Genomic DNA, 17906 nt, shown 5'->3' with positions numbered 1-17906 from the left:
TCCTTTACAACGCTGTCCAGAATTTCACACAATTCCTAAAAGCCTCATCTTAAAGCAAGAAGCACCAGAGCTGCTCATGGACATCTCCTCTATGAGTGGTAAAGGACAAAGGCATAAAATATTTATAGGCAGAAATAGACTAAATCAAAACATGGTAGAAATAGAGTCACTTATCGTAGTTTAAAATTACATTGGAATCTACCAGAGACAATAGATTAATAAATAAGTAAAAAATGATGAAATACACCAGCCACAATTTTTATTTTTATTTTTTTAAATGTGAAGTGTATATATAGTGCATTATTGTGGAACTGCAAGGCATTCTATTAGTTTGTTACTTGTGTTATAATTAGTATTGTGTTAATAATCCCAAAAGGACTAAAACAACAAATTTGGGATTTATGAACTTTTAGGCCATAAATTGTAAATAAAAACTAATAAAATGTCCAATAAAATCTGAAATAATAACATATAGATGATAAGACTTTTTCCATAATGTGAGACATTATTGTCTTTGCATATCACACGTGCTTACTTTTGAATTTAATTTAAAGACATTCACTACTGCATAAATATCCTCCTCATGGGATGGAGTATTAGACACAGCTATACATGCATGAGTGATTATATCTCAACTGTCAGTTTATGAGAAAGCAAAATATTGCCGACCGGAATGCAATAATTTGATGATGCTTTAGAGTTCAGAATCCAGATACATGATCAGAAGAGAGAAGATCTTTTCTGGTAGTGGGAGGAGCAGAACAAAGGGATGGAGAGAGACGAGTTGAGAGGATGCTGATCGGAAATCACAAGAGCAAAAATGATCCATGCAGCATGATGACAGCAGGGTTGATGAGATCACCATTATTGATCTCTAACCGTAATTCTAAAGGCTGTTGTCAACCAAGAATGAATAATTAACATGAAACAGCGTAATTATTACAAGTTCAAAGATCAATAGATTTCAAAAGAAGTTCAAATAATGGAACGTGTAATGAGACTAATAATAAAATGCACGTGCATGTGTTTATCTCATCGTAATGACCTCATCATCAGCGGGTCAGTAAATCTGAAGCCGTTTTTCAATATCTAAAAAATTAAAATTGTGAAAATGATTAGTGTGTAATTTACTGTATTTTTTTTTAATCAGGGCTGTAAACATTTTATTGAACTGACTTAGTCAGAAAACCAACAGTAAATTGTGAAACGTGACGACCGCTAAAGTCACGGAGGTGATTCGTCATACATTCTGGAGGGCTGGTCCAGTGACGTCATGATAGCGTCAAAAAAAAGGAGGAGGGGAGAGGAGACAGGAGGAGGACGGGAAATGGCACAGCTGTAGATCATCTCTGTTTGTAGGAGTCATTTTAAAAACGCATCCGACACGCTGCACTTCTGCTGGAAGACAAATGATTGATGCCGGCGTGCAGCGGCTCTGATCCGGCCGGGCAAGCATCCCGAGGAGGGCCGGTGGGCTGCAGGGAGGGGTCCCTCTCCTTTGATGTCAGGCTGCCCCCTCCTGCGTGGAGTCCGGCTGTGTTCGAGCGGCGATGGACGACGCCTCGAAATTAGCGTCGGCTCGGAACGTTGCGGCGGAGCGACAAAACCTCATCACCGTTTGCAGGTCGGTTTATTGCTTGATTTAAATAAAGATTTAACGAGAGTAAAGCTGCGTGTTTACTTGTTATTTGTGTGTTAACGCATAATTGGTCCTGTTTTATTCTAACCGCCAGAGAAGGAACGCTCATAAAACATTCTAACATGCGCCCTCACGTCACACCCATAATAACCTCTGAATACAGGGCAGGGCTTTCCGCAGGCAAACTGGTTTCTCTGTGTGAGTTTAGCAGTGTCATCTTTGTCAGAGTGATTTATTGTCACCCCACTGATGGCCTGGTTGCTATGACGACAACCTTAATAGGGCAAGCATGCAGAGCTGGCACCCAAGGGACCGTGGTAACAGGGAGACCTGCATCAAGTCCTGATCAGACAGTATCCGGATGGAGACGTGCACTTTAACGCCCTTTGCCGAACAAAGCATGAGCCAAAGTTCTAACAAGGTTGAATAAAATATAACATAAAAAAAAAAAAAAAAAACTTCTTTTTGTAGTTTTACGCTTTTTACATTTACCTTTTATTTTGTCATGATTTGTGTCTTTTATCTTGTTTTTTAAAAGGATGCAACAGCAAAGGAGTCTGCTCTACGCATGCATGCAAAGTCACGTTGGACTCTAAAGTAGACCACCTGTCAGACAAACACCACACACACTCATTCGGACATCTGCATGGCAATTGTTTCTGGCCAATGTCTCATCTGTAATGCAGATAAAACATGGGGGGGGGGGGGGGGGTAGGCGCCTTTTGAGGATAGGCAGCCATTTATTGTCCAGCATCTCGCTACAGTCAGAGCAGCTGAATGGAACATTGTTGCCTTTGGAACAATGGGTGGTGAAATCACTGGCCTCAATGATCTGTGGTGTGATTAGAGTCCTCCTATGTGCTTTAATAAAAACTGTAAATATTCAGCCATTGAAGGTCAATTCTGGGAATCGGCAACAAACAAAACAAACAATATAAGAGAATATTCTCTCATCGCTGCAGATGTCATGTCTAGACGGGATTGTTCGGTCTGTGTGTCCCTTTTAAGGCCTGGACTAATAGCATCTGTCAGGTTTTATTCTAGGAAATATAGTTATTATTTATATGTATGATTTATTTCCTCATTGATCAGTCGTATTATCATTCATGTCGGATTTAATTTATGATGTTAGCAGTGTGTGTTGGTTTTCTTCATCACGATGGTTCCAAACTGAAACAAACTAATCAGTCATCCATGAATCTGATCTGTTCCCTCGGTGACTTTATTACTGTTTAAAACTTCCCCGTCTCGTCTCCACGCTCAGGTTTTCGGTTAAAACGCTGTTAGAGAAATACACGGCAGAGCCCATCGATGATTCGTCTGAGGAGTTCATCAACTTTGCGGCCATTCTTGAACACATCCTCAGCCATCGTTTTAAAGGTAAACGTCCGACTGCGTGGGAAATGAACAAAGCTGGTTTGTAAACAAAACAAAAAGAGAATCGCTATTTTGTCATCATAATGTCACTGTTTTTTAGGCTCTGGGAGCTGGTTTGATGGTCAGAGGAGTTACTGGGACTACATTCGTCTTGCCTGTGCTAAAGTCCCCAACAGCTGCATCAGCAGCATCGAGGGCATGGAAAACATCAGCACCTCACGAGCCAAGGCAAGCCTGGTCCACAAACACAGCAATCGTCCCGATACTCACCTGAGGGAAGACTTTTATTTCAGAAAGGCCAAACGGAAAACATCTGATATCCACTGACTTGAATTTCAGATCTTTAATTTCATGACCTTTATTCCTCTACTTGGTGGCTCCTTTATAATTTCCCTATGGGATTATTAAAGTATTCTGATTCTGATTCTGATATTTATTTTCACTGCCTTTATTGGACTGGTCTCTCTAATTGATCATCGCAATTGAAGGCAACTCTCCATGTTATCAATAATGAAGGTTATTGGCTACAAAGTTAATGTTTTTAATCAGAAATAAGTATTTCCATCTGAGTATGCAGTGTTCTCATTTGATTGTCGGTCTGTATATACTATATACTGAGATAACTGAAGCTCTGCTCTTTCCTTCAGGGGCGAGCCTGGATGAGAATTGCCCTGATGGAGAAGAGGCTGTCTGAATACATCGCCACGGCTCTGAGGGACAGCAGAACAACCAAGTTAGAGTCCCCACATGTCACATACAGTACAGTATCATCCAGCCCTGCGGGTACCGTGCGCTCAATCTGGTTGTATTTTTCTCTGTGCTTTAGGAGGTTCTACGCAGAAGGAGCCATAGTGCTGAGGGAGGAAGCCACGGTCCTGACCGGGATGCTTCTAGGCCTCGGAGCCATAGATTTCAGGTGAGGAGGAGCATCATGTTGAGACACTTTGGATGGATGGGTGCGTATTAACTCACGCGTCATGTGGCTTCTCGTCCATAGTTTTTGTCTGAAAGGAGAGGCATTGGATGGGAAATCTCCTGCTGTGATTGACTACACCCCATACTTGAAATTCACACAAAGGTAATTTAGGACTTATTTTATGTCTCTCTCTTTGGTATTGCTCAGTTGAACATCGCCATGTCCCTATTTTTCACCTGAGTGAGGTTGCAGACAAAAATGTGTGTGCGTGTGCGTGTTGATGTACTGTATGCTGTATATCATTTACAAATAGAAACTACTGTAAATTACTATTGAGTTGAAGTCTTTTTAGTCACTTATTCAAGATTCCTTTATTGTCAATTATCCTATAAATCTTTCATATGCATAGCAGCAAAATCGAAAAACCGTGTTTCTCTCTCTCTCTGAGAATAAACACAGAACACAGAAAACAACTATGCACAGCACAATCATGTGAATCGCAATGCTGGGTACTGAAAAAGCAACAATTTGTCTTCTTCCATTGCAGCTATGATTACTTGAGCGATGACGACGATCGGCAGAGTGTCGACAGCAGCACAAGCGGCGACAGCGTCCCTGAGCACCCCTACGTTCCCTTGGTCTCCGACGAGGAGAGCTGGAGCACAAAGTGCCGCAAGATGGAGCAGAGATTCAAGATAGTCAATGCTCAGAAGGTGCGCCGCCATCTTTTTGCAGTGGTGCAATATTTTGGGAAAAGGCCGGATTGACTTTCTGACAAGTTTAACACAAATTTTGAATTTAATGGAGTTAAAAACATTTATAGCCAGAAGGTGGTTAGCATAGCTTTGCAAAAAGACTATAAACATGGAAAACAGCTGGAGTTCTAGGTCTATAAACACAAAGCTATGTTTATCTTGTTTTTTATTTTACGCTAACAGGCTGTGGCCTGTCGTATTTTATTAAATCAACAAATACGTGATAACAATCTTTTCATGCGTTTTCTCTGGAAGAAGAAAAGTTTATTTCTGAAAAAGTCTATAGATCCATTTTAAATGAATCATTGGGGAGGCTTCACTTTAAAAAGCTATTGCTTTTGGAGGCTTATATGATGAATGAACTTTGTCTTAAATCTATACCCTAAATCGGAAAATCCCAAAATAATATATTCAGTATGCCAAAGTATCATAGATGGACGCTGAATGATGAGAGTATCCGAGGAAGGATGGTGTAAGTCATTTAGTGTGCGTTGTCAGGGTTACCTGGAGGAGCTTGTACGCCTGCGTGAGTCCCAGCTGAAAAATGCCGAAACGGAAAACAAGAGGCTGAAGGCCCGACTGGAGGAACTCCAGAGTCACAGCCTGCAGGAGAAGAAAGAACTCGAGGCCATCGTCTTGGAGCTTCAGGAGCAACTGTGAGTGTGTGGAGAGAGGCTAGCGTTCGGGTTTCACCCGTATGGGAACAATGTGGGAAGCAAAAAACTCCTCACTGCCTGAATATAAAGCCTGTTCATCCTCGGTGTTGGTTTGTTGATACCGGGCGGATTTGAATATGTCCTTTGTTGCATTCTCATGTTTTTCAGGACATGCTTGGTTCCGTGTGACTCCGAGCACCTTGCCAAAAATCTTTCGATCCCTCTGATCAACCAGTGGCCGACGGTCCAGCCGTACAACAACCGAGAAGGCGTCCAGCTGTTCCGCAGGTTTGACCGCCTGTCTATCTACCTGGCCTGTATTTGAGTGTACAAGCAGCATGCTTTACTGAATGCATGCGCACACACTTAATACATCTAACATATCTAAATAATAATACATGTGGAACACTGCATTATTTTTGCTTGCTTGCCTTCTAATAACCTAAAGAATTAAATGATGTTTCATCCATGCAATGTATTTTTTGTTATAGTTTAAATAATCAGCTTTTTTAATTAATAAACTCTCAGGTCTGTCTGGAAGCATGCAACTTTACTGCATGCTGACCAAAAACCCTTAACTTCTGTTGATCTGCAGGAGGAGTTTCCCCAGCACAGAGTTGCTCTCAGGTGACTTGAGCGTGGATTCAGACTCCCGGGGGATACATCTGAAACAGAATGGAGAAGCCTGGTGCACAGGTGACTTTTTTTAACACGTCTAGAGCACAGTGTTTTGTTAAGATAATACGTGAATAAGAACACCCAGACTGTTTAATTTACTCTCCCTGTGTATGTGTACCCCACCCCTCCAGAAAAAGACTACACCCCCTCCATGATGGGTCTCTGTGGGTCCTTGGTCTCCCTCCCGAGCTGCAAATCTTTGGCTAGCCTCAAGTCCAGTGAGTGCCTGGTCAATATCAGCACAGGGAATAGTCCTGCCATCTCTCCCAGCTAGGGGGCGCCAAAGACACTCTACCAACCACTCGAAAGACATGGTTACCATAAGACTGCTTTTGGTAGGCAAAAAAATGACTCTTTCGTGGCCCTTGTGCGAGTCCCTTCACCTTTATAGTCTGAGCACTGCTGAACTTAAAGTGAAAAAGTAGTCTTTGTGTTGGGGACTGTCCTACAATGATGCAGGAATAGCTGCTGTCCTGCCTGATGACCTCCCTCAGTTTCACTCTTTAATTGTGATTACGCCTCTTCAAATGCAAACAGTTGGTTCGACTTCGCTCTTCTTCTCTCGCCTCTCTGACATCGCACTATTAGAGTTTGTGCACCCACAGTCCCAGTTCCCATGTACTTGTTCAATTGTCTGTGTCTTATCGGTCTGTGTATCTTATTCTGAATCCAGCACATCGCTGGTACTTCAGGTTGGATGACCCATCATAATCTTTTGGTGAACTTAACTTGAAACTGGCAACTTTATTTTAAATGGTTAAAGTGCATTGTCTTATGTTTGGCAGTAAAAAAAAAGGATACAAAAATAAGTTTAAAAAAAATCATATTCTCGTTAGTCGTGGACAGAATGGAGACGACTGAAATAGTATACTATTAATGAGGAAACATTTTAAAATACATTGCCTGTTGTGATCCTCGAGCAGTAGAAATGACACACACTTTCATTTATGCAAAAATAGAAATGGCTTCATATCTAATTATGTAAAGCTCAGAGTTGCACAGAGTGCAATTGTTGGAATTGAGTGAATCAGAAATGCAGGTGCAGTGAAATGCCCATATGGGTGCTAGTCTCTAAAATGGCTGAAATGTGTTTTAGTTGCAAGTGAATGTAAATGTACATGAATAACACTGCAGCATTGAATTTAAATCGTTCTTTTTTTTTTTGGTAAGGGGAGCATTCACTTTCTGCTCTGTCAAGATAGCAAAGCAGCAACGCTTGTGACCGCACCTCATTTGAAGACCAACACTCCCATAGGCACACAGATGGACTCAAGTTAAGACTTGAACGTCACGGGTGCTGGGTGTAAAATGACATTTGGAACACTGTGCACCACTTTACACCGTACAGGAGATAAAGTCTTTTGTCAGATTACATTACATGACTGAAAAGTTAAGAGATTAGCAATTTTTTTTATTTTTATGGCAATGACCATTTCAAATTCAAGAGATGCAGCTGCAAACGACAGTTTCAACCTTGTTAAATCATACAGTAGGTTAGATACAAAAAACAAACAAACTACCGTAGGTTGTGACATAAAAGACCTGCCCTGCTACAGACGTTTGCAGAGCCGGTACAATGTGAACATAAAATGAAGACATGAATCCAAAATGCATTTGTGACTATGCAGAATGAATGTTTTCATTGTCTTTTTCCTTGAATCTCGCTTGATAGAGTAGACTGAGCAGGAGAGAAACAGTGAAAGTGTATTGTTTATATGTGCCATTTGATTTAGTTTTTGCCATTTTTTATTTATTTTTTCTACTTTTTTATTTAAATCTCATGCCGTTTTGATGAGAGTTGGGGTAGGCTATGTAATTAAAATATTTCAATAAAACAGCCTTTTTTTTAAAAAACATTAATGCTATTGTGCGATGACTGTTTTTCTTGGGGTTGCAGGGTTTTGGGGACGCACCCTAGTTTGCTACAAAATAAAAATGATTTTATTCCATTCTGACTGCCTAAAAACAAATTACAATTATCAGCTTCAGAGATTCACAAAATGTATTGACATGAAATGTTAATAATAATAATAATGGTTCCCAGATTATATTATATTGATTTAATTAAAAAGATGATTTATTTTAACTTTGACCTCTCTTACATTGAAATAAATAATATTTTGTGCGCCCACAGTCGTGTATATGTACTGGTCACATTCATAAGAAGTGTGGGGTTTTGTCTTATCAGTCTATTCGGACTCCAGTACAACACTGGTACCTCAGGTTGGACGAGCCATCATAACCTTTTATGGAACTTGAATAAAGTAACTTTATTTTAAATAGCTAAAGTGCATTGACTTAAATTTGGCAGTAAAATATATCCAAAAATTAAATACAAAAAAATCATATTTTTATGATGCTCTGAGGTCACTTTTTGTTTTCATGCCTCTCTTTTTGGTTTGAAATTGCTACCATTAGGTCATAGGTTACAATCCTTCATTAACACAGACAAATACGCAGGGCTAAACAAACAGCAGCCGAAGGGCCTTTGGTAAATGTTATGGAGGGAGGCTCGCCACTGCTCTAGCATCTGCCCCTTCATATGCAAGACGTTTTATCTCTAGCCCCTACTCTAGGCCCAGCACTGGCACTCCCTTTTACAGTGAGTCACAACATTTATCTTCCACAGTTCACACTCAGAATACACACTCACTACCCAAAGCCACTCCTGAGGGTCCACTCAGAAACCAGCTAGATTAGCGATCAGATCCGAGACCTAAACTCCACCTGAACGCCGTTCAAACCTTGTGGGGCTTGCTTGAGTGGATGACTGCAAATCTCCTTCAAAGACTCATCCCGTCCCATAACATTCTAGAGGTCATGCCAGTCCATGAGACGGAGGATTCCTGCTGCAGTCGACACTAATGGAAGGACACGCCACGAGTGATGAAAATATTGTATGTTGGTTTGGTGACATTTTTTTCTATGTTGGTTTCTTTGTGTTTATTACGGAATAAAACAAGATTTTTAACAGTTAGTAATGGATAAAATACAGGCTGTAATTTTAGTACTAACTGAGCAAATTTGTAAATGAAAACATGTAATTTTACACAGTTTAAGTGTTTTTTTGGATGGTAAAACGCCTGCTGATATTTTTGCAACCATTAAGAAATATCAAGTCATTAGTTTTTGTCAAATCAGATCTTTCTATGATGAGACAGACTTCATTAAATCATCTCTTTCGTCTTCAAACAATGACAGACAAACATGCTAAAGAGGAATAACAAAAATCCATCAAGTGTAGAATTAAAACACTAAGGTAAAGAATTATACACGCCATAAAGAAAAAAAAAGATTTAATCGCGGGGCGGTGACACCAAAATGTAATTGTCAGAAGTTTGACAGATTGATGTCGGATTGCCCAATAGCATTGAAATCTTAGATGACTTGAACCAATCAAAGCGTATCTCCAGAGCAGGGTCCCGCCCCCCCCCCCCTGCATATAATTACATGATCCACTACAGCGTGGTGGTGGTGGAGTGGAGTGGAGTTTGTGTTACAGCGGCGACCAGGAGAAACTATGAGCGCTTCGTGGCTTCCAGGGGCCAGCTAGGACACGCCGCGGCGCAGGAACCGTTCCGGAACGGACGCTTGTGTTTCCTCCGGAGACGCGGGGCTCGTCTTTAATGGGGCTTTTGCGAACGGGAGCCGCTTCCTTGTTCGAGAACGCGCTGAAGTAGCTCAACATCTTCACAAAGAAACTTTGATGCTAGGCTGCTAATTCGCACGCACACACACACACACACACAGAGGGGGGCGGGGGGGAGAAAAAAAAAAGTGTGATCAACGCCGAATAATTGCTCTTCGTCTGCTAGCATCGCCTCCTCTGCCGGATTACGCGTTTCTGACATCAGTAGCTTCTTCTCCGACGACCCGGGGGGGCATTTTGTAACGGTTTTGAGTTGTCATCACCGGTGGAGGAAGGGCTGCAGCTGGAAACGCCAGCCACGACCATCCAGTGCGTCTGCACAGCCCCCCCCCCCCCCTAGCTAATTTCAGTTAGTTGGGATCCGAAGAGTTCCAGGTCCGCCCCTGGAAGGATGTCCGGCCGGAGTGGACTCGGACAGATCCGGGCGGCCACGTTGGGTCCGCAGCCCCTGAAGGCGACTGTTCCCTATCAGCTGGCCGGCAAGCATCGACTCCACCGCAGAGATGGGAAGTCAGGTATGAGCGCGACACCTGTAGGTGTGACGTCACTGTCGCTGCACGTCAAGATAAATATTTGTCTGCATCCAACAGCTGGAAAGTCCAAAGTCCAGCAGCTGAGCTCCGGCATGAGGCGGACGATGTCTCTGGAGGCCATCATCGGGCCGTACCTGCAGGGCCAGTGGCCCAAAGAGCCGGAGGGCCAGAGCGGCCTCTCGTTCAAGGACAAATCCACCCAGGTCAGCCCCGGGTCCGGATGGAGGGTGTTCGCTTTGGTGCGACTGTTATTGAAAGGGGGGGACGATTTGAGGCGGAGGAGCATCATCAGAAACGGGTTTAAATGTTGGGACTCCGGGATTCTGGAGGAGCCTGGTTCTTCCAGAACTGTTGTCGCTCTGCAAAAGTGCGCTGATGAGGCCATTTTAGCTGCACACCTGTGGGTGTGGGTGGTGTCATGTCTGCGGGCCAGAGCGAAGGTTGCGCTAGGTTAGCAACCTTTGCTAAAGTATGTGTGAAATCCTGATGCGATGCGTGAATTGAGTTTCGCACTGCCCGGACTTATATTTCCAAACGATCGTTAGAGAGCCTCTGTAAGCTGAAACGTGACTGTGTATTTGTGTGTGTGTGTGTGTGTATTTATATTTACATAGGGGTTGTATTTGAAACATTTTAATTCATGCGATTGCTTCCTTCCTCCTCAGACTCCGGACTCGTGGTCCGATGAATCTCAGAGCAGGAGAGGCGGCAGCAGCCACAAACGGTCTGCGTCGTGGGGCAGCGCCGAGAATCTGCGAGAGGTGAATGTCTCTCCGTCGAGTTCAGCCAGCTTCCTGTAAAAGTGATCGAACTCTCAACCCCCCCCTTTTTATTCAGAACTTCACCACTAAGAGTGTCAGCTACGCACCCTTAAACATTGCCCCCTTTTTTCTTAACTAAGGGTGTGGCATTTCTAAGTTTCCGCTTCTCGCTGTGTCTGTGCCTTCTGAACGAGTAACTTCTGTTTTCGCTTTGCTTCGTTTGCAGATTGCTAAGCTAAAGCAACACCTGCAGCAGCAGCAGCAGCAGCAGCGCAGCAGACCTCCAGCCTCGGGGGGGCACGATAAAGACTGCCAGCACGGCTATCCTCCGGGGAGCTGCAGCTTAGGAACGACTCCGGTACCGTAGCGTCGCTCATAAACAAACCGATGACTTCATGCCTGTGTGTGTGTGTGTGTGTGTGTGTGTGTGTGTGTGCGTGTGCGTGCGCGCGTGCAGTTCTTAAAGGCAACTGCAGCGCGTGTGAAAACCGAACGGTGATGCTCATCGGAGGAGGAGCGAGAAATAAAACGCAGCAGCAGCAACAGGAAGTCCAACTGCTTCTGCTTTAGGTAGCAAATGTGCGGTTCAGCTTTTCACAGCTGCTCTTCGCCGTCTCGTTTTTACGGCGCCGCTGGGCTGAGCCCGTTTCGCACCGAAAGGAGGGTCTCGCGGCGAACCGTACCAAATGCGGTTGAGATGATCTCCTCTTTTTGTCCAGTAAAATGTACTTAATGTAGTACTTTAATGCAGTACTTGCCGTATTGTACAAAGAATGTGTTTTAAGTGCTTCACAATAAGAGGGGAGCAGAAACCCCCTCAGGAGAACAGACCATGCTTTCTGATGTGCTCCGAGTTGCTGCTAATGACTTCCCTTGAACTTGTTTTTTTTTCCAGACGCAGCCCGTTCCCATCCCCCACGCTCCCTTGTCCACGCTGGTCCCTCGCCTGCGCTGCAGTGTGGAGGGCCTCAACCAGGAGCTGGAAGGCATGTTCGTCTGCCAGCCGCCACATCCCCAGCTCAAGGTGCGCAGCGCCTGGATAGATTGTTTGTTTGGCTTTCCAAATGAAGCTAAGCTAGCTCTGCGTGTAGGGCTAACGCGGACGACACGGATTACAGGATGTTGTTTTCCGTCTCCGCAGCTCCTCGAGGTTCCAGACGGTCACAGGGCTCCAGTCCCGCCTCTCTGCAGCAGCGGATCTCAGAGCGACCCCGCCTCCACGCCCAAGTCTTCATCTTCCTGCTCCTCCTCCTCCTCCTCCTCCAGCTCCCCTACCATCGATATCGCCGCCTCCCCATCCAACCCCGAGAATTCGCTTCCCGATCTACAGCAAGGTTAGCAGGAGTTGAGATGAACACGATTGTACCGTAATTATGTTTCTGTCTTTCATAAACGTTGGAATCCTTTTTAGGTTTGACAGACGGTTTGACAGAGTCGTGCCTCCCGTCTCCCTTCGTCTACCAGAATGAGGCCGACCTCTTCCTACCTCTGCAGATGTCGTCCTCCCCGGGACCCAACAAAAGTTGCTGCTTCCAGAGGGAACCTCCAGAGGGCTGTGAAAAAGTCCGAGTCAGTGAGGAGACCAGGTGTGCTGTTCTTTTTAAGCAAACCGACGGACGCTAGTCATTAGTGTTGAGGATGCGCTTCAGATGGGATCTGACCACAGGTTGGAGATTCAGCGAATTAGTTGTAATAATTCAGGCTTGATCTGCGAACATAAAATCAGTTAAAACTCTTAACGAGACAAATTAGAGCATTTTTATTATATTCTTTCTCTAGAGAGAGATATTTTAAAAGTGATTTTTTGGGTGGTGTGACTGAAGCCTTTATAATTGGAATAATGTGAATGAATTCAAAGTAGGTCAGTGAGGACGCCCTCTGGTGGTTATACAAGTAAAGTGTTTTTGTTTCTAAACCAAATTAGGCACAACCGGACATTTAGTTTAGATCAGAAATATGTGACGAGGTATATAAAACAGCTTTTTTTACACTATAGTTTTGCTTACATTTTCTTTCAGAAATTAAGTTTCTGATAATTTACAACAAAATACAAATGGAGTTATTAACCCCTCACAAATTCTTACTCCTGTCATTAATTCAATGAGTCAAAGTGCTGATTTTCCTTTTTTATCTGACCTGGAGTTGCAGTTAATGACTCCTAGTCTTAATTTTGCCTGTAATATCGTTGCGGTGGTGGTAATAAATGAGTAGGGGTGTCTCGTACTTATGTCATTACCCCTTCTCTCATTTTGCAGCTCCCTACACCAGCTCGAGCCAGCCCTCATCTCCTCTTGCCCAGACCCCAACAAGGTAAACTTCGCTCCTCATGGCATCTCGGCCTTCTGCCCCGTCAGCCTCCTCAAGCCCCTGCTCCCCTCCATCGACCTGTTGCTTAGCAACCTCAGCGTCTCCCCGACGGGCGGTTCTTCGAGCCAGGGTGTGAGCCCTCGCCAGGCAACGTCCCCCAGCGGCTGCGCGGCTCCTGCAGATCCTAATGACGCCACGGCGGTCATGGGAGAGAACTCTGAGGGACTCGCTTTCTGATCGTAGCGGCAGATCCTTCACTGTGAAGAATGTGGAATGTAAATATTAGAGACGTTTGCAGATGTTGCGTTATTTTAGAGAAGGGTTGTTTTTCCATACGGAGTAAGAATGATCTCGTGTTGAAAGGGATTGCTAGTGAAAAGACAAACATCCAGTGGATATGCCTAATGAGCTACTTCATTTGGATTTCAGGGCATTTTGAAATTCATCAATTCTGACTTTAAAAAAAAAGAAAATTGGTTTTCATAATCGATAGATATATTTTTTGACCAAACTCAAGTGTGTTGCTCCAGAACTTCGTGATTCTTCACTCGCTGCACAATTTGTTTCCCAAAGAAGCAGCGACTTGTTTGTAGGAGCCGGTTTTTAAGCTCCCATTCCTGCACATCATCTCTGCCTGAACGGTCAGGAGACTCGGGCAACCGAGAGCGAATCATTTATTGGCTTTTATGCATTCAAATATATTTATAGTACACATTAAATGTTTTGGCTAGCTTGACCTCGCAGCGGTTGGTAGTGTACAAAGCATGACAAATCACTTTTTATTTACCAGATTTAAAAGAGAAACCACCATGAATTCACTTTTTTGATTACTTCATACCGGGGGGGGGGGGGGGTTCCGGTAGTTGGACTTGGGTAGCATCAATACCTAAAGACTTAGCTCATGCGTTCCTGCTTTAAAAATTATAGAGAGGTTATTTTTGTTGTTTACTTGCAAAAGTAAGTTGCGCGTGTGTTGATGGCTCAACGCCTGTCTTTGTTTAGACGCATGCTTTATGATTTTTTTTTAGGATTCACAGCCTAGTTTGACTACCTGACCAGTTTTAGTGGTATAGATTTGTTTCCTGCAGATGTATTTTTTTATTATTTTTTCTACCAAACTGACGAGTTGTTGTTGTCGTTCAGCTAGTTTTATCTCTGGTAGACATGTTTGCACAGATGGAACTGCTACTTTTTGCATTTTATTTTTATATTCACTTTTTGTATTATAAGAGTAGTAATATGTATTTTCTACATCTTTTCAATCACCCGAAACATAAGCTAAAAAAAAAAAAAAAAACACCACCCCAACCTGTTCCTGTTGGTTTTGTTCCGTCGGTGTGATGTAGGCAGGAGCGACGCGACATACTGTATCGAGTGGATTTTTATGCACTTCCAGAGAGGGTTGTGTGACGGATGTTTTCTCCATACGTTAGCCCAGCGTTTTTGATCTCTGACAGGAGATGTGTTCATGTGGAAGGAAAGGTTATTGGATTGTTTTAACTTTTCATCCTAGTTTAGTTATTCTGGTCAAATATTCAAGATGGAATAACGTCCAAATAAGCGTCCATTATTCCAGTGGATCGGACGGATTGGTGTGGAGACTTTGGACATGCTGTTATCTCAGGTTCTGTATTCTGTCGACATAAATATATGACGCAACACTGTTGTCTTTGTGATTTATTCAATCTGCCATTGGGACAATGTGCCCTGGTCTGGTTTTAGGCTGTCGTGCAATCAGAGGGTAAAGAGAATAGTTTTGATTTATCCATCCTTCAGATCTAATATGACTGTTATTGATTACCTGACACACATCTGTTGCAGATCATCCTTTTATTCCCATTAAAAACAAGGAATTGTTGAGTTCCGTCCATATGCCAATTTACATCCGTTTTTTTAAAGTCTATTGATTGATTGATTGGCAAATACTCGATCCTGTAATTCAGGATTCCTGCCTTTGCTTCTTGGAGAAGATGTTCCATGAAGACTCCATTAAGACCTCGGTCCATGATGAAACTTTGTCCAGCGCCCCCCCCCCCCCAGCATACAGCTGTTGTCGTGGGATTGGCTGACGTCCGGGAGGCGGCGTGAGGTTCGCTGCGCGCTCAGGCCTGTGTGAACCCGCACGGAGACCCCGCAGAGAGGAGCGTGTCCCATCCCGCGTCTATTCGCTTTACCGGAGTCCGTCGGCGACATGTCCATGTTGGGGGTCGTCGCCAAGCAGCTGAGGAACCACCCGGCCGTGAGTTTTCCGCGTTAATCGTTTCTGGGACGCGCCGACGACCGGATGACATTGAAGGCGGTGCGGAGGACGCGGTGCGGGGACGCGGTGCGGTGACGCGGTGCGCCCGTTATCTCACCTTATTATTGTCTGTTGGTATTTATAGTATTTATAGTATTCTCTAGTCGTGCAGTAATTATTGCAGTGTTTGGGATATTTAAAGCGCGTTGACTATGTGTGTTTTTAATCGCTGTCTGATTCCTTACAGATGCGGATTTCTGTATGAAATAGATGATGAAGGTGGAAAATTAAAGACTACAATTTTAAATTCCTTCCTTTCCACCCATATTCTGTTGTTTTCCAAAAAAAAAAGTATTTTTATATTATTATTAATTAATTTTATCTTGCAGTTCTCAAAGTCACCTGCTGATAAGCGGTACATGCGGCATAAAGTCAACACAGAGCTGATATTAATTTGTTTAGCGGGTCGAGATTAAACTGATGGGAAGGACACCTCTGCTTTCTGCCATGTCTGCTGCACGCTGCAGCACGTAGAGTACACAGTGTGGTCACAAATCACAATGATGGTATGCGTGACTTGTCTAGTCGAAGGCGACGAGGTGAAACGTCTTACTTTACTCTGTATTAATAGATCACCGGGTATATTTGTGACCGCTGTTCGTTTAAGTTGGAATTGGCAGTGTGTAAAATGATCCATCATTGTCAGTTGGTGAAAGTCGTGACCGTAGGCTCTGTTTCATCATGCCATCACCGGTACTTGAACATTGCTTTGGGCTTAAGCTGAAGGCGAGGCAGCAATTCAAATACTCACTTCAAATAATGTATGGTGAAATTGTCGCCATCACTACAGTTATGAAGAAGGTCAACAAAATTCAAAGATAATCATAAGAGAATATCGTTATGACTAAACTGGGACATTATTATTATGCTGTATATGATACTGATCTGAAAATGATTTTAAACTATAGAAAAGCACGAGGAGAGCAGCTCATTCCACTCCTAATTGGATTTACACCGTCCACATGGTGATCTGGATCATCACCAAAAGGTTCCAATCTAGATAGTTCTTAGTATCTTTATATACCAGCCGTGAAAAGTAAAAGTGAATCAGTGTTGATGTGTATTTATAACAGATTCATGAATCCGTAAATATATTTTTGTCCTAAAGTCATTCTGGATCCAATCCAGGAGGTAAAAATGTGTCGTAAATTTTATTCAATTTTGATATAAGTAGCAAAAACCTCATGGACTTCCACAACCTGTGGGTGTCTTCTTATGGGATGGTTCCCCTCCCTTCAATCAGAGCTGGGGCTGTTCATGATGTCGTTCACTCAATCAACCAACCCCACGGGTTGTCTTTGGGGCTCATTGCTAACCAGAATCCCTGATGTCAGAATACTTTATTGATTACAGAGGGAAATTATATATTGGCACAACACCAGTCCTTTTAGCTCAGGCTGCTATTTTCTTTGTCCACTAGCTCATCCCCCTGTTCATCTTCATCGGTGCTGGGGCAACCATGAGCGTGCTGTACCTGGGTCGGTTGGCGCTGAAAAACCCTGATGTCTCGTAAGTCTGGATCACAGCTGAGAAAGTACATGCAGATGGACGAAGGGATATTATTTGGTTTGCTTATTCTCATCAGCCAAAGTGTCAAGCTTTATGAGTAATCATTATAAATGTTTTGTTTTGTTTCACCATCAGATGGGATCGTAAGAACAACCCTGAGCCCTGGAACAAACTGGAGCACAATCAACAATACAAAGTATGAGCCTCTGCATGAACAGTTTGCACAAATAACTAATAACCTTTTGACACTCCTTGAAAATGTACTCTTGCTCCTTTATTTTCTTCACATGGCTTTTTAGTTAGATCTGAATGGAAAAGATTTCTGTGGCTGAGGCAATATCTTGCCTCAAAGTCCACATTGTATCCCTGAGACTGTGTGTGTGTGTGTATTTCAGATGTTTTCAATTAACACGGACTACTCCAAGCTGAAGAAGGACAGGCCTGACTTCTAAGTCAAAGTTTGTTCACACTTCAGTCATCAGAGGGAGGAGACTTTGCACTTTTTACCATATGTTAAACAAATATATGATGCTGAAATAAAGTTGAATCAGACTATTTGTGTTGCACTTGTTCTGTCATTTTATTTCCAGAGTGCAGGGGATCATTCTTTTACAAATGAATAAAACAGGCAAGCATATGATTTTATTAACTGAGTCTATTTTTGCTGTAAATGATTAAAATTGTTAAGAAAAAACACTGCTCTCATTTGCACAGGCCATAGCAGCTTTGCTTTGGCTGAAACACATTTGATTAAAATGAGTTTTACGATTTCAGACACGGACACATTTATGTATTTATATTATGATACTGATTGACTTTATTGCTAT

At 43.0% G+C, this 17906-nt stretch overlaps 3 protein-coding genes across 3 annotated transcripts; all 3 read left to right on the top strand.

Annotated features, from left to right (window-relative positions):
- The first annotated feature begins 1416 nt into the window (after nt 1–1416).
- Nucleotides 1417–6295, top strand: LOC137916424 (RUN domain-containing protein 3A-like). Its single transcript, XM_068759449.1, has 12 exons — nt 1417–1470; nt 1530–1624; nt 2904–3019; nt 3117–3244; nt 3664–3749; nt 3843–3932; nt 4014–4094; nt 4480–4645; nt 5186–5343; nt 5512–5631; nt 5939–6039; nt 6153–6295. The coding sequence occupies exons 1-12, from the start codon at nt 1417–1419 to the stop codon at nt 6293–6295; spliced, it is 1338 nt and encodes a 445-aa protein (XP_068615550.1).
- Nucleotides 6296–10061: 3766 nt separating this feature from the next.
- Nucleotides 10062–13508, top strand: LOC137916427 (protein FAM117A-like). The gene is made up of 8 exons (XM_068759453.1): nt 10062–10185; nt 10261–10410; nt 10843–10964; nt 11191–11322; nt 11860–11988; nt 12106–12298; nt 12376–12550; nt 13220–13508. Exons 1-8 carry the CDS (start codon nt 10062–10064, stop codon nt 13506–13508), a joined length of 1314 nt encoding a protein of 437 aa, XP_068615554.1.
- A 1836-nt stretch (nt 13509–15344) lies between these two features.
- LOC137916425 (cytochrome c oxidase subunit NDUFA4-like) lies at nt 15345–17634 on the top strand. Its single transcript, XM_068759450.1, has 4 exons — nt 15345–15510; nt 16991–17079; nt 17215–17275; nt 17475–17634. The coding sequence occupies exons 1-4, from the start codon at nt 15463–15465 to the stop codon at nt 17529–17531; spliced, it is 255 nt and encodes an 84-aa protein (XP_068615551.1). The 5' UTR covers nt 15345–15462; the 3' UTR covers nt 17532–17634.
- The last annotated feature ends 272 nt before the right edge of the window (nt 17635–17906 follow it).

This window comes from Brachionichthys hirsutus, unplaced genomic scaffold (genome assembly GCF_040956055.1).
Source record: "Brachionichthys hirsutus isolate HB-005 unplaced genomic scaffold, CSIRO-AGI_Bhir_v1 contig_860, whole genome shotgun sequence".
In the NCBI taxonomy this organism is placed as follows: domain Eukaryota; kingdom Metazoa; phylum Chordata; class Actinopteri; order Lophiiformes; family Brachionichthyidae; genus Brachionichthys; species Brachionichthys hirsutus.
This window is presented reverse-complemented; position numbering and strand designations above follow the sequence as displayed.